This window comes from Uranotaenia lowii, chromosome 3, assembly GCF_029784155.1.
Source record: "Uranotaenia lowii strain MFRU-FL chromosome 3, ASM2978415v1, whole genome shotgun sequence".
In the NCBI taxonomy this organism is placed as follows: Eukaryota; Metazoa; Arthropoda; class Insecta; order Diptera; family Culicidae; genus Uranotaenia; species Uranotaenia lowii.
In genome coordinates this window covers 189,649,503-189,675,240 of record NC_073693.1, presented here as the reverse complement: position 1 = coordinate 189,675,240, position 25,738 = coordinate 189,649,503, and the positions used below count along the sequence as shown (strand labels likewise).

The window sequence follows — 25,738 nt, the reverse complement described above, 5'->3', positions numbered from 1 at the left end:
GCAAAAACCTGCACAATCTTCCGAGGATAGGTCACGCCTTACAAATTTTAACGAATTTTAACGTCTGAATTTCCAATTCTAAGTCTCAATTCAGAGTTTGAATGCTGAATTTCAAATCTTTAGAATCCAGTTTCGAAGATGAGACTTCGAATCAGAAATTAAAACTCAGTATATGAATTCTGAAGCCATCTGAAAGTAAAATGTGAAAATAAATCTGAAGTAGAATCTGACTCTGGAATCTGCATCTGAAATCTGAATCTGATATCAGAAATCTGAATCTTTATCTGAATCTGAAATCTGAATCTAAAATCTAAATCTGAATCTGAAATTTAAAATCTGGAATATGAATCTCAAATCTGAATCTGAAATCTAAAGCTTAATCTGAAATCTGAATATGAAATCTGAATATGAAATCTGAATCTGAAATCTGAATCTGAAATCTGAATCTGAAATCTGAATCTGAAATCTGAATCTGAAATCTGAATCTGAAATCTGAATCTGAAATCTGAATCTGAAATCTGAATCTGAAATCTGAATCTGAAATCTGAATCTGAAATCTGAATCTGAAATCTGAATCTGAAATCTGAATCTGAAATCTGAATCTGAAATCTGAATCTGAAATCTGAATCTGAAATCTGAAATCTGAATCTGAAATTTGAATCTGAATTTGAAATCTGAATCTCAAATCTGAAATCTGAAATCTGAATTTGAAATCTGAATGTGAAATCTGAATCTGAAATCTGAATCTGAATTCTGAAATCTGAATCTGAAATCTGAATCTGAAATCTGAATCTGAAATCTGAATCTGAAATCTGAATCTGAATCTGAATCTGAAATCTGAATCTGAAATCTGAATCTGAATCTGAAATCTGAATCTGAAATCTGAATCTGAAATCTGAATCTGAAATCTGAATCTGAAATCTGAATCTGAAATCTGAATCTGAAATCTGAATCTGAAATCTGAATCTGAAATCTGAATCTGAAATCTGAATCTGAAATCTGAATCTGAAATCTGAATCTGAAATCTGAATCTGAAATCTGAATCTGAAATCTGAATCTGAAATCTGAATCTGAAATCTGAATCTGAAATCTGAATCTAAAATCTGAAATCTAAAATCTGAATCTGGATCTGAAATTTCATTTCTGAATTCAAAATTTCAAAATTGAAATTTTTATCTGAAATCCAAATCTGAAACTGAATTTCATTTCTGAATTCAGAATTTCAAAATTGAAAATTTTAAACAGAATTGGGATCGTAAATTCTTTTCAATTTTTTCATGAAATGAACATATACAATAGATAATGAATTCTGTTTTGCGGCGATTGCGGGAGGAAACCACGAGATCAAACCTCGGAAGACTGAGACACAATAAGAACATTCGATAAAACGCGGGCTTCTCATTTTCTTGTTTCTGCTGCCATTATCTTATCTCAATATGAACGACAAGTGGATCAACGAGCTTACACTAAACTATCTTGCTCGGTGGGTATAATACCTCACTGCGATATAATTGAATACCTTTGCAACATTCATATAACTATTTTTAATGATAGTGTTGCACGCCCGCCACCATTTGTCATTCATTCGTCACGTCGTCCTATACCTACTTAGGGCCATGAGCCGAGGAAGTGAGAGAATCGCACTGTTAGACGTTTTAGAAGCAGTATGTTAGTGGTCAGTTACTTTTTGACCGTTCACTTCCTAGTGTCTCGTCGGTCTCGTCTGTCTGTCGAGAGAATAGTATTTATAATCAGTTCGTTTGTTTTTACTTAGTTTAAATTTCGCTGAACTTGGAGTAACACCAGTTGAAAATGGTTTAAGACTTAACTCTCTAAGTTAACCTTCCACTCTTCCACAACATATGTATATTTACGCGACCTATATTAATCGCAACCAACTCCTGTAACATCGTTAATTGATTGAACACGCGTCGTGCACGTGGAGTTGGAAATCCTCGAGCTACGTCACTCAACTTTTAGACTTTGGACCCCGTCGTGTGGCATTGGCGGTGATCTCGTGCGTTCGTTTCTGAAAGTGTGTTTAGAAAAGTGTGTGGTGGAAGTTGCAAACAAATCCCGCATCCATTCGAGCACCAACATTGTTGTGCTTGCACAGAAACATCACTACAACATAAATTTGAAGGACAGCCAAATTATGCTTAGAAGTAACATTGCTTATGCCTGTAGCATAGAAATCTAACAGAAAGTGAATAAGAGTGGAGATTTTTTTTATTTTTTTGTTTCTGAACTGTCGGAGCATGTTGATGTAAAGCAATTGGTGTGATCATATTTTTGGGATTATGCAGCCAAACTTTGAAACGAATCACACTCGCAGAAGAACAGACCAGCAGAAGAACTTGCTGCTGCAGGAGTGAAACGTGCTTTATAGATTGCGAATTTTGCGACTGGAGCAAACGTACTGAACAAGTCGAGAAAAGAGAACGTGTGTTGGCTTTTTTAGTCCTGTGTGAAAAAATAAACTGATAGTGAAGTAAAAAGTGTTTTTGTACGTTAATCTTCTCATGTCATATGTCCGTCTTCGTAGTAATACGTCAGCATTGTGTTCTGTGTGATGTGGAACGGCCAAGTTCATTCGGCTCATCTCTCTGTGGACGGACAAATCGTTCGATAGTGATGTAAAGTTTCTCTAATTTCAACAACAATGGAAAGTGCGTAGGAAAGTTCTTTAATCAGTTCCTTCAATAAACCTGGCTTCGAGCCAAAAGCAAAACAAAAAAAATGTACCAAGCGATGCGATACGAGGTGCTGGAGGTCGTATCCAAGAAACAGATCCTGAAAGTCTACATCCGGAGTGTTTTTGCCAGTTTGCTGGTGCTGATACGATGGCTGTTCGAATGGGTCAAGTGCCGAGTTAACAAGACCACGATCATGAGGAAGTCCATCGAGCGGGTTGAGTTTCCGAATCGTCAGCCAGGTTTCATGACCGAAACCAAGATGGGGCGGCACTCGTACGTTAAACTCGAGGTAGGTTTCTAGGCGCTTGTTAAATCGTCTACATACGCTGCTGGCGCTGACCTATAGAGATGACATTCAATCACGAATTGATTGTGACTCTGAGGTGAACCGCAATATTCACGTGTTTGGCAAGTGCAATTTTAAACTTATTTCGTTTTGAAACTGATTATAAACACAAAAAGATTGATTAAACATTTTTTTCTAAAAAAAAATAAACGTTTCTGAGTAATACTGATCAACATTAAGGTTTCGTGGAAACAAATCTACAACTTGAAAATAACAAGAAATAAAAAAAATGACAAAAATGACAAAAATGAGAAAAATGACAAAAATGACAAAAATTACAAAAATGACAAAAATGACAAAAATGACAAAAATGACAATGCTTATGCTTATGCTTATGATACATACACAGCCAGATCTTGTCAGCATCCCGGTGAGTAGTAAAAGTATATTTACTACTCATCTTTACTCGGCCCGGCCCACTGTGCAGTATTGGACGCAGAGACAACTGGAACACAGGGAGGAAGAAACGTGGACAACAGTACCATACGTTCCCAGTATTATTAAGAGTTTATGTTTATCTCGTTGGGAGCACATTTGCTAAAACTGATTGTGCTCCTTGATGATTATGATTGTTGAGATATCTTCCTTCTGCGGATGGAAATGAGGTTTTTCTGCACAGAAATCCAAAACTTCGCTACATATTTAATTATTTTTTGAATAAATAGTAAATAGTGCTGGATTTAGTCAAATCTCTTGTTGAAAATTTGCATGACATCTGTATTCAAAGGATTGCATGTTTTGGATTTCCGTGCACCATCATCTCTGGTCCTCTAATGACCTTGGATATAGCGCCTTTGCTCGCTCTTGAAAAGAAACTTTGAAGGAACAGAAAGATAAAATTAGTACAGCCACGATTTTTTCTGAAATTGACTCATTAAAAATATTTCGTTGAATCAATGTGGAAATTTTGAATGCTGAAATTACCAAAAAGTCATTAAACAAAGTTACCCATAATGTCATTAAAGCAACGTCTAACTGTCGTAAACTTATAAAATTAACTTTAGTTTTAAAACAAGATTCAAAATGTATTATTCTTGACAAATTCTCAAGGATACTTATCTTTCGTGGCTCGCATACTCAAATCTTAAGTTGTTCTCCTAAGAGACAGTTGATAAATTGACAGGGATATTTAATCACAGCAGTAAAAAACAACATCACTTCACTAACTGGTACCTACATAATTACTATTACTGGCACATGAATCGGCAGAAAGTATGATCTTTAAATTTTCTGTACACTGATTCGTGTGACTCTTATCAGTTCACTTTGAAATGTTATGAAATTTTTCTTCCCGAATCAAGGCTGAATCCCCCGGGAAATTTCTCAAACACTTGTTTTAACAGCCCAATAATCTTCTAAAAAAAATTCTTTTCTCACTGGAACTGGTGTTAGCTCCAGCCATTCAATTATTAGCACACTATATTTTCATTTTTTTTGGTTGTGGAGACTGCATTCACAGGTTTCTTTCACATTCGCGCACAATTTAAATTTTCTAAATCTGGTAGAAAGGATGCGCTTTCACCTAGTTATCCGCACATCAAACTTGTCAAGTGGAAAAAAAATCCTTCACAGATCACCAAAAATATAGTTTCTGAATGCCATCACTTCCCCCTTCTTGGCTTTAGCGTTCTGAATTACTGCATACAACACTCAGACAACTTCCGCCGGTCACTTATAAACCATTTTCTACTATTTTGCTCTTTAATTCCTAGTCAATTTTATTTTCAATAGAAAAATTTGTTAGAGAAAAATACAAACGCGTGCGTCGCCCAAAAGTCATGGCTTACTTCTTTCAAAAAAAAAAAAAAAAATTACATGTCGTGTATGGGGATTATTTCTACCGGATAAGGCCGATGACATAGTGAATACGATGCGATGCGATGCGGTGAATGCGGTTCAATGCGGTGAACCACATTTGATGAAAATGTATGTGAATCGCTTAAACCTGACATACTCAACGCGGCGAAGCAGATGTCAATTTGTTCCGCCGCTCGAGTTCGCGTAGGCTGCGTCCGTAAATTTTCCGCCAATTCGCATCGCATCGCACTCACTATGTCATCGGCCTAAGAGCGCGAAAACCGAAGAATTACCGCGTATTAATTATTTACTAATTAGTTTAACTTTAAGAATTAACGAAATAATCGGAAGAGCGTAATAAAAAACACGCGATTACTTTTCTGTTACTTTTTATTCTGATTCTTATTTGTCTTACTTCCACACTCAGAAAAATCTATACTCCAAAACCAGACTGCATACATAACATTTCTTCCCCCCTTTGAGAGAGAGAATTCTGGCTTTACGGGGAGTAACGGAGAGGAGGGCGTCGTTGTCTCTCGGACCGTTGCAAGATTGGCGGTGAACCTTCGGATGAACGTGCTGGACTGCTGGTTGGTGTCACGAACGATGACTCTGGAGTTTGGCGACCATTTGAAGAGGCCTCCGTCGTTGTACTACCATCCGAACTAAAGGAGTGTTGCTGTGACGTAATTGCATCATCGTAAAAATGCATTCGTTGAGAAGCTGAAGTTGAACCAGTTGTACTTTTCTTTGATTCACTGGAGAGGGGGATGGTTTCGTTGTCGTGGAAACGTCGAAGTTGGTCAATGTGACGTTTCAAATGTTTTCCTTCGTAAACAACATCGTAGTGCAGATCCCCCAAACGGGCAGCAATAATTCCTGGGATCCATTTGTCCAGCCGAGGATTTTCTGAAAGGCAGTAGACGTGCTGACCTGGGCTGAAAGTGCGAAACGATGCATCGAAGGAGGCCTGTTGTTTTTCTGTGATTTTCGTGCTGATGTCTTGAGGTCGAACGAGATCCAACCGCCTTCGAATGTTTCTTCCCAGGAACAACTTTGCCGGAGACTCTCCAGTTTCGGCATGATAAACTACTGCATAAGAAATTTGTTTGTGTTGGCTTGCAAAGTTGAGTTCGTTGTTCCCATCGCCTTGAGCGCCTTTTTTACGGTCTGGACGTAGCGCTCCACTTGGCCATTTGTAGCCGGGTGATAAGGTGCTGAAAATTTGTGATATTTCACACCGCTTCGCTGAAGAAAAGCTTTGAATTCATCGGCAGTGAATTGTGGACCATTGTCCGACACGACTGTCACTGGTGCTCCATATGCAGCAAACAGGCCATCCAGAATATTAATCGTCGCTAATGCTGTTGTGGAATTGGTAACCTTGACTTCGACCCATTTGCTGTAAGCATCCACGATAATAAGCAACATCATACCGGCTACTGGCCCGGCATAATCTACATGAATGCGTTCCCATGGACCTTTTGGGTACTCCCAGTGATGGCTGTTGAACTTCGGTGGTGCCGGTGCATGTCGTGCGCATTCAGCGCAGGATTTCGCTATGTTTTCGATGTCTGAATCTATGCCTGGCCAGTAAACAAACGATCGCGCCAGTCCCTTCATTTTGACGACCCCGATGTGAGCAACGTGAAGGTCGTTCAGGATTGCTTCGCGAAAAGTAGCTGGGATGACTACACGGTGTTCAAAGAGGAGACAGTTGGCAACTACGGTGTATTTTGATTCCGGCGCCTTGTAACCTGACTGCGCCAAGTTTCGACCCAACTCGAGTAGTTGCAGAAGTTTTCCCAGATGCGCATCCTTTCTGGTTTCACGAGCAATGTATTCAGCGCGTACTGGTAATTGCTGAATTTGGTGCAGTGCGAAATTGTCAAAACCATCCACGTAAATTCTTCCCTCCTCGAGAAACAAGCTGTGGACACCGGAATTCGCCGATTTGCTTGGAATTCTGGAACAATAGTCGGCATTCGTGTTTTGACTTGTGTAACAATTAGCTTATTTTTAAACCATATGTTGCTGTTTTATTCGTTGCGTGTACCTGTCATCATCGCCCAGCTCTGTTTACAGCTGAAATTGAGTGTAAACAAAACAAGAAAAAGGAAAAAGCGAACAAGGAAAACTGCAACTCAGGATTCTTCGCTTCGGACTCTGCTAATCGCCATCGCGTTTTTGTCGATTTTCCCGCGAGTGTGCTGCTGTTTCCTGCGCCGGAAGAAATCACCGCGGCAATTCCACAGAACTGAGCCAAAACTCCTACATCGGCAGCTGTCTTTTGGAAGGTTAGTAGCACCAAAACTACCAAATACCGAAGAAGGCAATTGAGCCACTTACACGACCCAACCTTGCTGTTCAATTCCCCAATAGTGCCGCAACGATTTCTCGGAAATTCCCCATCGGACGCCAAAGCGCATACATCCGGCCGAAACCAGAAAACGCACCCAGGAAAACCCGGTGAACGCATCTCGGAACGGGTAAATATTTACTTATTCGTGGGCAGCGGAACAACATAACTTTTGCGAGCTACTTTTAGAGAGAGCCGACATCCACTCTGCCACGGTTTGTTGGTTGGAGCCACACCGTATGTTTGTGTCGGATGAAGTGCAATCTGGTAAGCGGAATTAAAGCATTATATGAACGCAAAAGCGGTAACACTTGTTTCACCTTAGGTGGCCTGATTGTGTCAAGCGGCAGCGTTAGCAGCGATAGCCAAGTGCGCCCAGCAAACCCTTAAAGTAGGGTGAGTACTGCAGAGAGCAGCAATGGAAGGGCAATGAGTTAATGTTTCGTTTATCATAGGTGTTCGGAAGGTGACCAAAGCAGCCTGAAGAGCGTAACCTCAAGGGCGCCCAGACCCCAAATAGGGTGAGTAAGGCAGGGGAATGAAAGACGGCAAAAAGGTTAAAGCAAGACGTTTATTTTAGGGTCTTTTGTCGGGAGCTGAAGCTTCTCTCATCCAACTGCTCGCGGCGGGAGCTGGAGCGGCGCTTTACTGCTGGTGGTCATCCGATGACGCAGGTGGTCGCTGAAAGGAATTAGATGAGTATGAGAAAAAAGACAAGTAAGTGCTAGATCTTGTAAGAAGAAGAAGCAGAAAGAAGAAGGACAGAAGCGAGATTAAAAGGAAAAGAAGAAGAGACGTTCGAGCGAGAAGAACAAGAAGAGGTGTGATTTAGCGGAAGAGGAAGAAGAGCGAGGTAGAGAAGAAGAAGAGGAGCGAGGCAGCGAAGAAGAGAAAGAAGAACGCGGCGGAGAAGAAGAAGAAGAGCGAGGCAGAGAAGAAGAAGAAAACGATGAAATTATTGTAGAGCAAGGAAGAGGGAGCAGCATGCGATAGAGGAATAGGCATGCAATAAAATCATGAGAATTTAGTTTATAAGCAACATATTTTAATTTGGTTTTGTTTTGTGGCGTAATTTTATGAATGTTAGTGATTTGTGTTTCCTCCCCCATTGCTAGCCGGGAGTGAAGCTAAAGAACTTCAACATTGGCGCCCAACTAAAAAACCCTATGTTACACAAATTTTAAATTTAATCAGTCTTGTTTAGTTTTCGTCACTTTGGTAGTTTTAATTGGATGTTTTAGATTAGTTTAGTAATTTATTTAATTGAAAATGGATTTCATTCATTTAACAACCGAAGAAATTTTATATGAATTGTCCCTGCGATATGTAAAAAATTTGGGTCAAATGACTCACAGGCAAATGGCCATAAAATTAAGAGCTCTGTCTCAGGAAAGCTTCAATTTTACTGACTCCTTGCACGTGATGAGTCCAACAACAAACATTGAAACCTGTCAACGGCGTATCGATGAACTCAGTGTTTCCAATTCTTTATTGTGAAGAAAAACATGAGTGCAGCGTATGCGACAGTGGTTGCCGCAGCCAGACCGACGACTCTGGAAGATTTAGCAGATGTTTGTGAAAGCTACGATGAAACCAGAGCACTCCTCAGCAGACAGCGTAGCATGTCAATAGCTCCAACAACTTTGCTCGAACCAAGCTTTGCTACCCCAGCTCCGGTGCAAAGACCGCATTCCAATAACCAACCTCCAAGGTTCAACAGAGTCAGCGTTGTGGAAGGAAACACCGTTCGAAACGAGGCAGCTACTCAAGCAGCGGCAAACGAATCGCCTGAACAAACCGAGGAAGAAGCATTATTCAAAATGGAGAAATTGATGGAGGAGGTGAACGCTATAAAAGCGCGATTTAATAAAGACGATAGCAGACCTACAATCACGCAACAAAAGCAAACATCAGCAGGTTCATGGGGATCCCATCAGCCGGTCGGAAGTTATTCTCAAGCACTGAGGCAAGAACAGCAGCAGCCTCCGAGAACATTCATGCAAACGACGCTTGCAAGGCAGCAGCAGCCCTCGCTTTACGTGCACCAAAGAGAGTATCAACAACCACAGCAACAATATCAACAACCACAGCAACAATATCAACAACCACAGCAACATTATCAACAGCGACGGGAGTATCAACAACCGCAGCAACAGGATCAACAGCATCAAGGGTATCAACAACCTCACCAGCAAAGTCTTTATTTTCAAAACTGGTATGGACAACAAGCGACTACGGGACAACAACTACCCTCGCAACCGTACAATCAACCGCAAACAGCGCAAAGCGCAACAGTTGGACAGCAGAGATACCTAACAGTAGCAGGAGGACCAATTCATAGGCAACCAAACCGAATTTGTTGGAATTGCGATGAGGAAGGCCACAGATTCATGAACTGCCCACTACCGCAGGCGATATTATTCTGCTACCGTTGTGGGCGCAAAGGATACTCATTAAGAAGCTGCTTCACCTGCCGAACAGACGCGGAAAACCCTCAGGCGGGGAATCAGCAATAGAGGGAAATGGTTCTTCGCTTACGTTCGACGACCCCTCAAATATTCCTGAGTTTGCACAGATAAATTCGCTCATTATAAATCCCGGAGGAGACAACAGACCACATGCCGTAATTAGCGTGTTGGGCAGAAAATTCACGGCGTTACTCGACAGCGGTGCGACCTGTTCGCTGATGGGTGGAAAATACGTAAAAATAGTAGAGGATCTAGGTTTGCGGAAGAATGAAATGAGAGCAGGAATCAAAACGGCAGATGGAACCAGGCACAGTGTAGAATATTTCGTGCGCTTGCCGGTGCAATACAACAACATTACCGAAACAATCCCTGTGCTTCTGATCCCATCAATTCCTGAATGTATCATATTAGGGATGAACTTTTGGAATCAGTTCAACGTGAAGGCGGTATGCTACTCGTTAGAAACGGATACTGAATCCATGGAGATCGATGAGCCACTCAAACCCTTGAGCCAAGAAGAAAAACGGAAGCTGGACATGACAATAGCGCAGTTTCCCATCGCCGTAGAAGGAGTACTTGGAAAAACACATCTCTACGAACATCGCATCGACGTGGGAAATTCGCCGCCAAAAAAGCAACGCTACTATCCCATGTCCCCTTACGTACTGCGAGAAGTGAACAAAGAGATCGATAGGATGTTGTCATTGAACGTCATAGAGGAGGCAAAATTTTCGCCGTGGAATAACCCGTTGGTAGCTGTCAAAAAAAAGAATGGAAGCTACAGAGTATGCTTAGACGCAAGACACTTGAATAGCGTTATGGTAAACGAGGGATACCCGATCCCACAGATGGCATCCATCATAAACAACCTAGGGGGCTGCGCATACATCAGCTCGCTAGACTTGAAGGATGCTTTTTGGCAACTACCCTTGCACAGCGATTCAAGACCTTTGACAGCCTTCACAATCCCATCAAGAGGCCATTTTCAATTTAAGGTGGTTCCGTTCGGCCTTTGTACGGCCAGTCAAGCTCTCTCACGTCTCATGACACACCTTTTTTCGGACATGGAACCATTCGTATTTCACTACTTAGATGACATCATAATATGTTCTAGAACGTTTGATCAGCACATCCAGTTACTAACCGAAGTAGCACAAAGGCTACAGAAAGCACAGCTGACAATATCGGCCGAAAAATCCAAGTTCTGTCGTCAAAAGATAAAGTACCTGGGGTTCATTTTAAATGAAAATGGCTGGCACGTAGATGAAGAGAAAACCGAATGCATAGCCAAGTTCCCGATCCCACAAAGCCGTAAGGAAGTCCAACGCTTCATGGGTCTTTGCAATTGGTACAGAAGATTTATCAGCAATTTTTCAAAACTGGCAGCACCCATTACAGAACTAACCAAGACCAAAAAGAAGTTTGTGTGGACAAGAGAAGCAGAAGACGCTTTTTGGAAATTAAAATCGGCCTTAGTTTCAGCACCAGTCTTAGCAATGCCGGACTACACGCAGCCATTTGCTATAGCATGCGATGCAAGCGACGTAGCAATCGGAGCTGTTTTAACACAGGAGTTTAATGGTGAGGAACACCCCATTGGCTACTTTTCTCAAAAGCTTTCAACATCAGAGAGAAAGTATTCAGTAACGGAAAGAGAATGCTTAGCAGTAATTCGAGCGATCGAACACTTTAGAGGATATATAGAGGGAGTCAAATTCGTCGTACATTGTGATCACGCAGCTCTATCCTACCTAAAGTCGATGAAGAATCCAACCGCACTGATGAGCCGCTGGCTACTGAGGTTAAATGCCTTCGACTTTGAAATTCGTTACCGTAAAGGCAGCTGCAACACCGTACCGGACGCATTATCAAGGATTGTATGTTCAGTGACAAACGCAACGACTTCAACATTAGATAGCTGGTACAAAGGACTCATCAACAAAATACAAAGCGATTCGAAGCGATTTCCAGATTTCCGCATTGTCAACAACGAGCTGTATAAAAATTGTTCTGCAAAGGACGAAGGAGGAAACATTATACACAGATGGAAAAAAGTAATTCCGAAGAGCAAGCGAGAAGAAGTACTCCATAGATACCACGATGCACCATCCGCTGCTCATTTGGGATTCTACAAAACCTGGCAGAAAATCCAAAGTTACTTCTACTGGCCGAAAATGCAACAAGAAGTTCGCCAATACATCCGCAACTGTAACGTATGCAAAGCATGTAAAGCACCAAATACAACAATGATGCCAACCATGGGAGCCGCGAAGCCGGCACGACTGCCGTGGGAACTGATTTCGGTAGATTTTGTGGGACCGTTAACCAGATCCAAAGCAGGGAACACAGTCATGCTGGTCGTAGTAGACTGGGTTACCAAGTACATTATTGTTCATCCCATGCGAGCCGCAGACTCTGTAAAAACGGTAGACTTTTTAGAAAAACAGGTGTTTTTAAAGTTCTCGAAACCGCGAATCATATTATCAGACAACGGTAAGCAATTCGTGTCATCAGCTTTTAAAACACTACTGGCAAAACATCAGATCACACACATGACCACTGCATACTACTGCCCGATGGTGAACAACGCCGAACGAGTCAACCGGGTGCTGATAACCTGCATCAGGGCACTAATTGAAGAGGACCATCGTGACTGGGATGTTAACCTGTCGGCCATTACGGCCGCCATAAACAGTGCCAAACATGAGGTCACCGGGGTAAGTCCACACCAAGCTAACTTCGGCAGAGACTTGCTTCTTCACACGGATCTGTATACGCAGCAAGACATCAACACACCAAAGGATCCTAAAGTGGCACAGGACATGAGATTATCAACAATTCGTCGGATACATGAATTTATCCAACAACGCATAAAAAGCAATCACACGAAAGCGAAACAACGGTATGACATCAATAAAAAGCTAGCTCCATTCAGTGTAGGAGATTTAGTTTGGCGACGCAACTTCACGCTGTCATCGAAGGCAGACCACATCAATAAGAAATTAGATCCCAAATTTGTACCTGCTATCGTGAGGAAAATACTAGGAACCAACCTCTACGAACTGGAAGATGTTCTATCGGGAAAGACAGGTCGGTATCATGCCAAGGACATGAAAGCCGATTAGAAGCGATTAAAGCTATGTAAGCAATACGCCGACCACCAGCAGAAGGAAAACACGAAATTGAGATGGCTGACGGACCCACATGACTATTGAAACCTCGCCTCCAATCCTATCGGATTAAACAATCAAGCTAGTGTCCAGATGTCCAATTGCGGAACCGATACAGCGTTGAAGGACGCTTGGGATATTGGAATGCGGGAAATCCAAGTACAGCAGCTCCAAACACCACGTCGCTACAGCCGAAAAGGACTGTCAGGACACCACGCACACCCCACGGATCACAGTTTGCGCAGAAGTTGTGAGGAGTAGACATCATGTTCGTCGCTACTACCATATCGACTCTCTGACGCAGACTGCCAGCTATGACCACAGAGCCTCATCTGTCAACCAAAGCGTTCACCGCTAGCGAAACACCGTTTGCCGATCGGGACAAATCGTGCCAACAGCAAGCACAGCGAGCAGGAACAACTCCCAACCTCCTCGCTGGCCTTCTTACAGCTATGACTACAGGCCAAGCCTGTGAACCACCGCGTCAGCGTTCAAAACACCGTTAGCCGATCGGGAGAAATCGAGCCCTTGGAAAGCGTAGTGAGCAATACCTTTATCTACCTCCTCGCGAGTACAACAACAGCGAGCTATGTCAACTACCTAGGGTAGTCAACAAAGACAGACCAATGATCACAAAAACACGCATAGCGGAAACCAAAATCCACCAACCAAAAGAGACACCGAACCCGATCAGAGCGATTCAGCGTCTCCGCAGAATGGGTTGAGGCCTCCTCGTTCCGGAAGTACGCATCATTCGCTGCTCAACACCTCGACGAGTCTACGCAGCATGTAAACCCCGACAACGCAGGAGAAATCTGAGAGCTGAAAGGTATTTAACGAAGATACTGAGACAAGCTCCTCAGTAAAAGGAGGTCAAAGTTTGGACGACGCAAACCAACATCTGATCTAGTCCATCACGGCGAAATTTCGCCGATCATCGTTTGAGCGTCAACAAGTGCACAGTTGCACACTCAACGACCACTTGATTCGACAACAATGCCACCATAGGCCTCCCTAAAGGCTTGCCGTTAGTAAGACCGAGAGAAACTTACCGTGCTCAAGCGCGCTAGCACGCCGTTACTGGATCGTGACAAACCAGACAAATCATCACAGCCCACAGGCTCTCCCGTTTGCCAGAGCGAGAGAAACTGGTCGTATTATGCCACGCGCTAATACGCCGTTGCCAGATCGAGACAAACTGCGCAAAACAGCTATGAACATCCAGTGAAACTTCAATCCTGTTGACATCCTCCAAAACTATTGAAATCCGTTAGCCGATCGTGAAAAATCGAACCAAGCTGGTGAGCATACCGTACTAGTGTCTTCGTACCCATTCGTATCATTTTAAACTTAATCTATGTCGTATTGTCAATATGTTACAGTGTGATCTGGGGATCGCCATGAAATCACCAATCAAAAGCAACGCGAATTGGGAGCGCGGTAAAACTCCTACTCTGGGCTCATGGCGAGGTTGGTTGGTAATGCTTCCTTACTCAGCGCACTGTAACGATAAACATCCAAAACAAGACTGATTTTAATTTGTTCAATGTTAGCCATAAGTTGAACGTACTACCTGCTCGTTATTTATTATTCTTTTTAATTTGTTAGATCTAAGCCCTTTGTTTTAACGGTTTTTGATCTTATTTTAATGTACCATTGTCACGTGATTTAGATTTAGAGATTAAGCGCACTTAGAGACCTGCTGTCTGCCAAACCTGGTTGGCGTATTGTGATGTTTGCTGTGTAGTGTTGGAGTATCAATGTATTGAAGATCTGGCGGGCTATAGGCCTGCGTAATTAGTGATTTGTGGTGCACGTTGTTGTTCGTGCGGAGGTCTGCTCCATCTTCGTCTCCATGTGCGTCTCTAGTCAGCTTCCTGTAACATTAGAAGTTTTTAATAAATTTTTCATGAGCTCCTAGCCGTCGCTCATGAAAAATTTTTCCGTGACAATGGGGTTGTGTAACAATTAGCTTATTTTTAAACCATATGTTGCTGTTTTATTCGTTGCGTGTACCTGTCATCATCGCCCAGCTCTGTTTACAGCTGAAATTGAGTGTAAACAAAACAAGAAAAAGGAAAAAGCGAACAAGGAAAACTGCAACTCAGGATTCTTCGCTTCGGACTCTGCTAATCGCCATCGCGTTTTTGTCGATTTTCCCGCGAGTGTGCTGCTGTTTCCTGCGCCGGAAGAAATCACCGCGGCAATTCCACAGAACTGAGCCAAAACTCCTACATCGGCAGCTGTCTTTTGGAAGGTTAGTAGCACCAAAACTACCAAATACCGAAGAAGGCAATTGAGCCACTTACACGACCCAACCTTGCTGTTCAATTCCCCAATAGTGCCGCAACGATTTCTCGGAAATTCCCCATCGGACGCCAAAGCGCATACATCCGGCCGAAACCAGAAAACGCACCCAGGAAAACCCGGTGAACGCATCTCGGAACGGGTAAATATTTACTTATTCGTGGGCAGCGGAACAACATAACTTTTGCGAGCTACTTTTAGAGAGAGCCGACATCCACTCTGCCACGGTTTGTTGGTTGGAGCCACACCGTATGTTTGTGTCGGATGAAGTGCAATCTGGTAAGCGGAATTAAAGCATTATATGAACGCAAAAGCGGTAACACTTGTTTCACCTTAGGTGGCCTGATTGTGTCAAGCGGCAGCGTTAGCAGCGATAGCCAAGTGCGCCCAGCAAACCCTTAAAGTAGGGTGAGTACTGCAGAGAGCAGCAATGGAAGGGCAATGAGTTAATGTTTCGTTTATCATAGGTGTTCGGAAGGTGACCAAAGCAGCCTGAAGAGCGTAACCTCAAGGGCGCCCAGACCCCAAATAGGGTGAGTAAGGCAGGGGAATGAAAGACGGCAAAAAGGTTAAAGCAAGACGTTTATTTTAGGGTCTTTTGTCGGGAGCTGAAGCTTCTCTCATCCAACTGCTCGCGGCGGGAGCTGGAGCGGCGCTTTACTGCTGGTGGTCATCCGATGACGCAGGTGGTCGCTGAAAGGAATTAGATGAGTATGAGAAAAAAGACAAGTAAGTGCTAGATCTTGTAAGAAGAAGAAGCAGAAAGAAGAAGGACAGAAGCGAGATTAAAAGGAAAAGAAGAAGAGACGTTCGAGCGAGAAGAACAAGAAGAGGTGTGATTTAGCGGAAGAGGAAGAAGAGCGAGGTAGAGAAGAAGAAGAGGAGCGAGGCAGCGAAGAAGAGAAAGAAGAACGCGGCGGAGAAGAAGAAGAAGAGCGAGGCAGAGAAGAAGAAGAAAACGATGAAATTATTGTAGAGCAAGGAAGAGGGAGCAGCATGCGATAGAGGAATAGGCATGCAATAAAATCATGAGAATTTAGTTTATAAGCAACATATTTTAATTTGGTTTTGTTTTGTGGCGTAATTTTATGAATGTTAGTGATTTGTGTTTCCTCCCCCATTGCTAGCCGGGAGTGAAGCTAAAGAACTTCAACACTTGTTGGCTTGAAGACTACATCGAAGTTGAAATGCGCTAAATAGTCCGCATAGTTAGCCATTCGGCTAATGCACAGTGTAGGCAGGGATTTTTCTGGGTGAAGGATTTGAGTTAATGGCTTGTGATCCGTAATTAAGGTAAACTTACGTGCGTAGAGGTAATAGAAGAACTTTTTCACTGCCCATACGATAGCAAGGGCTTCTTTATCGATTTGCGGATATCGTTGCTCAGTACTGGACATGGTACAACTAGCGTAAGCAATCGGGCGTTCAGTTCCGTTGCTAAGTCGGTGAGAAAGTACAGCTCCGAAACCCGTTTTGCTAGCATCAGTTGCTAGAATCAGCGGAAGGGTAGGATCGTACTGTATGAGTACTTGGGGTGATATCAAAACTTGTTTCAAATCTTGGTAAGCCTCATTAGCTTCGGATGTCCATTCAAATGATTCTGTAAGTAACATTTCACGTAAACTCTTGGCTCGCACTGAAAGATTAGGTATAAATGCACTGTAGTAGGTTGCCTTACCCAGAAAAAGCTGCAGTTCTTCCGGCGTTGACGGACGTGGTGCATCACGAATCGCTTCAATGTGCTTTTCGGATTTGTGTAGACCGTGGCGATCAATTCGGTGGCCCAGGCACTCGAGGGATGGCGTAGCAAAGATGCATTTTTTCCGGTTGAGTCGTAGGCCGTGTTGCCTAATCCTGTCCATGGTTGCAGTAAGAGCCAGCATGAGCTCCTCGAAGTCTCTGGCAAAGACGATAATGTCATCATAGAAATTGACCACATGATCCAAACCTTGAAGTACAGCCTCCATGCGTCGCTGCCAAATAGCGGGTATATTTGCTGCTCCATATACAGCTCTTGTTGGTCGGATAAGCCCATGCGTCGGAGTGTTGAGGGTTAGCACATGACGAAACTCGTCGTCAATTGGTAGGTGCGTGTATGCATCAGTTATGTCCAAATGACAAAATAATGCAGCTCCTTTCATTTTGTTGAAAATTGTTTCGATTTTGGGTATAGGATGTTCGTCTATAATCATTTTTGGGTTAACTGTTGGTTTATAGTTACCTGTGATCCGCATACCTCCATTCTTCTTCATGACGATATGCGTCGGCGACGCCCACTCGGAGTAATCAACTTTTTCGTAGAACCCTGAGGCGACCTTCTTTTCTATCTCTGCAGCGTACCGATCGCGTAGAGCAAGAGGAACTTCCCGTGCTCTGGCGAACACTGGAGATGCTTCTGGTTTGAGGTGAACCTTTGCTGATGGACCTTCGAGCTTTCCCGGAACCTCACTGAAGATATTTTCAAAATTTTCCAGAAGTTTTGATAGTTTGGCTGCTTGATCTGTGCTAATGCTAGTGACACTGTTGATGCACGAATTATTTATTTATTTATTTAAGTCTTTGACTGCTGTCATACAGACCGAGTGTTAAAACTAACTTATGTTTAAATTAAAGTTACGTTAAAGCTAGGGAACGTCACGGATTGCACATTTAAACATTGATTTTGATACATTGAAGTCAAACAAGTATGACACATCGTTGAAGACCTGACAACATCGATTAAGCGGGTGGTTTTGTCCAAAAACTGTTCTGCTTCTAGGTAGCCAGAAGGTGGTTTGGTTGCGCAAACGACGTGATGGGGCGTGCAAACTCAAGCTTTGGAGCAATTGTGGACAGTCAACAGTGTTCGTCAGGATATCGTATACAAACATTCGCTGCAAATATGTTCTTCTTTGACTCAGAGACGATAGAGACAGAAGTGCGCACCTTTGTGGGTAAGGCGGTAGCCTTACGGGGTCTCGCCAGGGCAGTCGACGCAGTGCATAACGAAGAAATTTTTTCTGAATTCGTTCGATCCGTTCGATATGAACAGAGTGGTAGGGTGCCCAGACTGGTGCCGCATATTCCAAGACACTTCGTACTAAAGAGCAGAACACTGTCTTGAGAGCGTATGGGTCCTCAAAGCTCAAAGTATTTCGTCGCAAAAATCCAAGCATAGCAAAGGCCTTAGCTGTTGTTGTCGCGATGTGCTGATTAAACGAGAGCTTCTGATCAATTAGAAGAGAACATTTCATTCCAGTCAATCTGGTCGGTGAAATGAGTTATCCACTCTCGCCCGAAGAGAGCTTCCGAAGTACCAGATACCACATACAAGTTCAATCTGCGCGTTGTAGATCCCATGGATACGTTCACAGGAAGACGACCAAGACAATTGATGCGATGACCTGTATAGCTGGAGAATCGTCTATCCGTTGGTAATAATGTAAATTTCGGCTTTATTTTTCGTAATTCGATTTCTCCAACAAGTCCACACGGTGCCTCTGTATCTAATTCCATTTCTAGAGGATGATCATCGATTTTTACATTAATCATCTTTTTCCCCATGGCCGGGATTTGATTAACTTGATTGAAGGACTGTACAAAATCAACTTCGGATGAAGGCACCTCATGCAATTCAACCTGGTCGGCAGAAGAATTTCGAAAATTTGATTTTAACGAGCGGCAAACTTTAGCGATATGACCTCTCTTGTTGCAGTTTCGGCATTGTTCGTCGCGGAAACGACATTGGCTTCGAAGATGCTGACCTCCGCAACCGTAACAGGAACTGGATCCAGCAGCATTATTCGAAGGGCTTTCATTCGGCTTCCGCGGAGGTGATCGGTGTAGTGATTTTGGGAACTTTTTCGTCTTCGGCTTGTCGTAGCCGAGCTTGTTGGTTGATTCCGGATCTGGGGACGGAGTATTGGTGGTGTTGCTGATTTCTCGTGTTGTGTTTCTTGTTGCTTCCAGTGAGTGAGCGATCTCGTACGCAGCACTGAATTTTTCCGGCTTCTTAGCGATGATCTCGTCACAGATATCTCGTGCCTCCAGACCATGCAATAATTGTTCGATAAGCATTCGGTCCAGAAACTCTTCGTATTCACAGTAAGCAGCTCCCTGCTTCAGTCGTAGGACGAATTGGGCAACGGACTCACCTGGTTGTTGAATAATTTGTCGGAATTTGACGCTCTCCACAAACTTATTCCTTTTTCGATCGATGTGGTTTGACAGTGTGGTCCGTAATTCCTCATAGGGTATTTCCGCAGGTTGCCGGGGAGTGACGAGGAACTTCAAAGCATTGTTAAGCTCTGTCCCCATGTGTACCCGGGCGAAATTAGCGTACTGTGCTTCAGGAATATGGCTTAACTGCAGCGCCCACTCGAATCGGCTGAAGTAATCAGTAACGGATGTCCCGTCTGTTGAGCGGAACTCGGACATCGTGAACGAAGGAACTCTTGGCGTTGGAGCGGCAGCTTCCCCGGCCGGAAGATGTTGGTCGGCTTGCGCCTGCTGAACAGCGTTCCCAATGGATGCTTTAAGGGCCTGTGCGATCATTGAGGACAGCGCCTCCATGAAATCTGGATCATTCATCATCAGCGAAGTGCAGAAGAAGGTTTTCGTAACCTCACTTTTTCGGTGCGGATGACTTTTCTATTAATCCCACTTCTGACACCAGTTGTCGTGTATGGGGATTATTTCTACCGGATAAGAGCGCGAAAACCGAAGAATTACCGCGTATTAATTATTTACTAATTAGTTTAACTTTAAGAATTAACGAAATAATCGGAAGAGCGTAATAAAAAACACGCGATTACTTTTCTGTTACTTTTTATTCTGATTCTTATTTGTCTTACTTCCACACTCAGAAAAATCTATACTCCAAAACCAGACTGCATACATAACATTACAAAAATGACAAAAATTACAAAAATTACAAAAATGACAAAAATAACAAAAACGACAAAATTTTCAAAAACAACTAAAAATAAAAAAAAATACCAATATTACAAAAAGTACAAAAAAATTATAATGACATTTATGTAATTTCTGTGATTTTTATAATTTGAAATAATCGCCTGAATGGCTCTCCCAGAGCGGTCTCATTATTATCAACATGAAATCTGATTTGGTTAAGTCAATATGAAGAAATAAAACCACCTCCTCTCCTCCCCTCTCGTGGTGACATGTTTGTGCAGCTTGCGAAGCTTTTCTTGAATTATTCAATTATATTACATTTTTACGATAGATTGAAATCATCATTAAATACTGGTTCAAAAGACTGAGGCGATTTAGACTCATTTTTGAATTTCTTAAGCCTTGGGGTCTAATAAGCTTCGTCTTGGCCCAAAACTCAGCCTTGATTTTTTGCAGAAGTTTTAAGTAACGTTTACATGAGTAAATTTGGACTTCTAAGTTTGTATGGGAAAATTGAATATTTTGTACTGAAAAATCAACATCATTTTTGTTTCTTCTGTGGAACCGAACCTGCTGATGGGTTTTGTGCCAATTTATAAATTCTCTAAAGGAAATTTTCTGCTGAACAACTTTGTTCAAGATCGTAGCTTCGTATCTTATTATTCAAAAAAGTTATTAGCTATTTAACAGGGGTATGTCTTTTCGCATTGATAAACAATAAATTCAATTGACATCTGTTGGCGCAGGCAAGTCAGGAAAAAACGGGTGGAATGTCGCGGTCTGACAGTTTATTTGTAGATGTGATAAAACAAATTCAAGACTACAATAAAAAGGTGAGAATTAGGGTTTGGAAGTGACATAGCAAAAGTTCTAACTTACATTTTGTCGACTCTCCCGAAGCTTAACTCCTGATCGCCTAACCTCAATCCTAACACCCGGAACACCCGGACCTGATTTGTTATAAACAACAACTTTTACAATAAAATCATTTGGTTTCGCAAAAACAACTCACCGATTCAGCTGTGTCTTGAAATGAGAATAAACCGAAATCTCCGAAAAGTGGATTCCCGTTCACGGGACCTATTTATGGTTAGAATCCTAATGAGTTACAATATTTATCCTTTTCAGGTAATACTTACTTCGACAAGTATCTACCGTTTGAGGGTTTTCACTACTGAACAAAATCTAAAGCTAATAAGCTAACTTGTGCTTGTTCTACCGAAAAATCTTAAATAAATTTTGCCACGACGTAAAATGTAGGCGTCCTTTTTTGCTTCCACTGATTTTCTTCGACCGTTATTTTTCACCCCGGTTGCCAGTCAGCCTCGATAGAAAAGTCCGATTGACAGCTACAGGCGACGCTTGGTTTTCTAAACCGATGCCGCAACATCCTCCCCCCGGTGGAATCCGGTAGGCTCGGTTCCGCAACCATCTCCAACCTCCAGGACTGCTAGGCGAGACAACGGTCGACGAAGTACTCCATCTTGAGTTTGTACTATCGCTTGCCGACATCTACCATCCGGGTTCGTTATCAGCTGTAAGACTCTACCTCGGATCCAACCATTTCTCCTACTGCCCTCTACCAGTACTACTAGGGCTCCAGCTTCGATCGGTTTTGTCTCCCCGAACCACTTAGTGCGTTTCGTCAGAGTTGGCAGGTACTCAAGAGTCCACCTCTTCCAGAACGTATTCAACTGCTTCTGAAGCTGACTCCATGAGTAGCTAAGTAGTTTGCTGCTGCATTCCGTTTCAACGATCGGCTGACATACTCCATCGGAACTACCCAGCAGGAAGTGGTTTGGGGTAATCGCTTCACTCTCCGCGGAGTCTAACGGCAAATACGTCAACGTTCTACTATTGACGATGGATTCGGCCTCAACCAGTAGTGTTTGCAGTTTCTCGTCGTCCAGTTTATCGTGGTATGCTTCCAACAACGCCTGCTTGACGGACCGGACCATCCTTTCCCAAGCTCCACCCATATGGGGAGCAGCCGGGGGAATGAAATGCCACGTTGTGGTAGTATTCGTGAATGTGGCTTCAACACCGGAGTTGATTTGTTGACGAAGTATTTTCTCGGCACCCTGGAAGTTCGTCCCGTTGTCACTGTGCACTTCGGCTGGGGCACCTCTTCGGTCGATGAATCGGCGTATAGCAGCAATGCAGGATTCGGTAGTCCAGCTGTGAACAGGTTCTAGATGGACGGCTCTCACCGTAAGGCACGTGAAGAGAGCTACCCACCTTTTCACGTTACTCCTTCCAACTCGCACCATTATTAACGGACCAAAGTAGTCCAGCCCTACGTTCGAAAAGGGACGGACTTGCGACGACAATCGAGCCACCGGTAGCGGTGCCATCCTGGGAATAGCTGGTCGAGCCTTGTAAACAGCGCACTGTTGACATTTCTTCGCTACTGTTCTCACCAAAGATCGTAGTGCTGGTACGTGAATACGTTGCCGTGCTTCATTAACCACGGTCTCGTTGTTGGCGTGATGATATCTACGATGCAATTCATCGATGTACAAAAAGGTAATCCAGTGTTCCTTGGGAAGTATCACCGGGAACTTTGCGTCCTTCTTAACATTTTTTACTGCAGCGATTCTTCCGTCGAGACGAAGAACCCCGTACTCGTCAATACTCGGGGTCAGCTGATAGATTCGACTGGATTTTTCAATACATATTTGATCCTTCTTCGGCAATTTTAGATTTCTTTTAAGGGTCACAACTTCATCGGGATATGCTTCGCGTTGGGCCAACATAAACAAAGAACGTTCAGCCTTCTGCAGTTCCGCTCTCGTAAGACAGCCTAAGTTGCGACGTTCCGGAGGCAATTTTCTGTTGGCAATGTAACGGTGGACGTATGCTGTTGTTCGTAGAATTCGGCAACATTTTGAGAAGCGACGATAGTCAATAACAGGTTGGAAAAAGGGCACATCATGATGTGAATAACACGCCCGTAGTTCCTCTTCAGTCGTCGATACCACTTTACTGACTGGCCATCGATCCTCGGACAGTCTCAGGAATTCCGGTCCATTATACCAGATGCTCGTCACTTTAAAGAAAGGGCCTGATCCCCACTTTGTTGCTTCGTCGGCAGGGTTCTGCTTCGACGGGACCCATCTCCATTCGTTCCGGTTGGTCAACTCCAGGATTTCTGCGACCCTGAATGCCACGAAGCGGTGATATTTCCGGGGGTCTCCCAGGATCCAGCTCAGAGCCGTGCTTGAATCGGTCCAGAAACAGCGTCTCGTAACTCGCAGTGAATGGTTTTGAACGACAAACTGTGTCAAACGAGCGCCTAGAACACATCCTTGGATCTCCAAGCGGGGTACAGTCCACGGTTTGAGCGGGGCAACCTTGGTCTTAGCGGCCACCAATGCGACCTCACTGCCACCTCGGGAGTTGATGTAACGGAAGTAGACTGCACATGAATATGCAACCTCGCTGGCGTCCACAAATGTGTGGATTTCGATGTTCTGAGGAGCTTCCGAGAAGTAACTTCGCTGTATTCCTATGTTGTTAATTTAATTATTAATTTCGAATTCCATGATCACAGGTGTGGCTCAGTAGAATTAGTTCCACATCACCAATGTTGCTACTCCGTGATTTACCGAGGCGATCAAATGTCAAAAGAATGTTGCCTGGGATTGGCAGTTCATTCACAATGTCCAAAACTGATGCTCTTTCTTTGGACATCAATAACGGCGTCGTTCACGTCCTAATAGTCAATAGATAGTAAGGAAAAATAGAGAAAGGAATAAAAGATATAACTTTGCGCTTTAGGACCGAGATCACCTCTGCATCCTAGCAAAAAAAATTGACACTTTTGAATAGTGCGATCGTCAAAGACTTGTATGACAAAAGAAGAAATTGATATTTGTTCCAGCCTAATGCAGCCTGTAGAAAATATTTAAAATTCAATTTAACCTGTTACTACCAAAGGTAGCTCACCCCTGATCTATAGAATTTCGAGTGCATATTTTTTTTGGGTATAATGTTTCAATGTTTTAACAGTTATAGTCATGTATGTAATAAAACTTAATCATGTTTTTAATTCTGCTTAAATTTATTCTCAGAACACGAAACTGCACTACGTGGAAGCTGGAAATCGGAGTAATCCCACAATTCTCCTTCTTCACGGATTTCCAGATTGCTGGCTTGGATGGCGGTATCAAGTAAAATGCAACTGATTGAAGAGGATCATTTTTTTAAACTTATCCTCTCTTTGAACAGATTGCAGAACTATCCCAGTACTTCCACGTGATCGCTCTTGATTTGAAGGGCTTCAATGATTCCGATAAACCGATGTGGCGCTTCGAGTACACGCCGAAGAAAGTGTGCGAAGATCTGCGGAAGTTTCTCATAGCGATCAGCGCCAAGAGCGTTTCGATTGTGGGCCATGATCTAGGAGGGATCATCGGTTGGCTGTTTGCCCACACGAATCCGGAGATGGTGGACAAATTTGTCAGCGTATCGACTCCCCATCCGAATTTGATCTGGAACAACATTCCCGGAAATTCGCCATTCAATTCTCGTTGGATCGACTTCGTTCAGGTTTCAAGTTTATTAGAATTCTTTTTACAAAATAAAGAGATTTCTCATTTTAGACTCCGTATTTGCCGGAAATGGAAATGAAAGGCAACGCTGAGCGCACACTGAAGAAATGTTTTCCCCACATCATGAAGGAAAAGATGTACATGACAGGAACTAACGGATCTGTTATAAACAATCTGATGGAGGCGTACAAGTACATTTTCAGCCAGACGGATGACTGGCGAGGCGCGTTGAATTATTATCGAAATTTAGTGTTCTTCCGAGTCAAAGAAGGGGAAACGTTGCAATGTCCCTGTTTGATAATTACCGGAAACGATGACCGGTTTTTCAAGCTGGAATCGGTGGTGAAGAGCTCGGATTATTGTGAAAACTTTGTCATCAAAATTATCGAACACTCGGGCCACGCCCCACATCAGGAAATGTCGACTGAATTCAATAGCACCTTGCTGAAATTTCTAATAGGTGGGAGAGTAAAATAGCTCAAGTTATAAAGAAAGCTCTTTAGTATTTTTGTGTGTTTCAGGTAAAAGGATGTTGGCGCGAACGGCTGACAATAATGCGACAACTCCAACCCGTGGGTTGGTGGGTCGAGTTTTTGGAGGATTTGGAGCAGTGGCTAACAATACCGTTAAACTCGGTAACAACATCAAGGACGGATATACGTTTGTGAACTCACTCAATAATATTCCTAACTTTATGATTAAGAGCTAACCAATTCGGAGGACACTTTCCTATCATCGGGGAGTTTGTGCGTGTGAAAATGACAAATTTCATTCCAATAAATATTTAAAGTTTTATAAGAAGTATTCCTTTAATGTAGAGTTTCTTCAAATATAGTTAATCAACAAAATCACAGCATCATCGGATTCTGAAATCTTAATCCTCTCAAATCCAAACACGCATTTAGACGAGGTTTACTGATATCGTCATAAAACCATCCCCAATCATTATTTTAACTTACTTTTTGCGCAGAATTTTTTAAAACATGTTAATCTGTCAACTTATAGTGAGGAGACTTGATCCCTGAGGTGATTTGATTCTTAATCGTTATCTTGAAACCGGAATGTCTTACAAAAATCAAATGTTCTAGAAAAATGTGTCAAAAAAAGTTGAAGAGTTTGTATATAAGACACAACCGTACGGTTTTCGTA

The 25,738-nt window shown here is 42.9% G+C and overlaps 1 protein-coding gene and 1 long non-coding RNA gene across 2 annotated transcripts; both read left to right on the top strand.

Annotated features, from left to right (window-relative positions):
• The first annotated feature begins 1,666 nt into the window (after window positions 1-1,666).
• Window positions 1,667-25,371, top strand: LOC129751805 (epoxide hydrolase 4-like). The gene is made up of 5 exons (XM_055747532.1): window positions 1,667-2,985; window positions 24,110-24,208; window positions 24,267-24,587; window positions 24,641-25,049; window positions 25,111-25,371. Exons 1-5 carry the CDS (start codon window positions 2,740-2,742, stop codon window positions 25,296-25,298), a joined length of 1,263 nt encoding a protein of 420 aa, XP_055603507.1. The 5' UTR covers window positions 1,667-2,739; the 3' UTR covers window positions 25,299-25,371.
• Window positions 5,048-8,421, top strand: LOC129751812 (uncharacterized). Its single transcript, XR_008738797.1, has 3 exons — window positions 5,048-7,136; window positions 7,222-7,328; window positions 7,388-8,421. It is a non-coding gene; the product is annotated as an uncharacterized LOC129751812 (long non-coding RNA).
• Window positions 25,372-25,738: the final 367 nt, after the last annotated feature.

What these genes read in the sequence shown, in the direction of transcription:
- LOC129751805 (XM_055747532.1), top strand. Translation starts at nt 2,740, where the DNA reads ATGTACCAAGCGATGCGATACGAGGTGCTGGAGGTCGTATCCAAGAAA. An exon ending in ACTCGTACGTTAAACTCGAG is followed by an intron (nt 2,986 to 24,109) that starts GTAGGTTTCTAG and finishes ATTTATTCTCAG; the next exon opens with AACACGAAACTGCACTACGT. An exon ending in GGCTTGGATGGCGGTATCAA is followed by an intron (nt 24,209 to 24,266) that starts GTAAAATGCAAC and finishes CTCTTTGAACAG; the next exon opens with ATTGCAGAACTATCCCAGTA.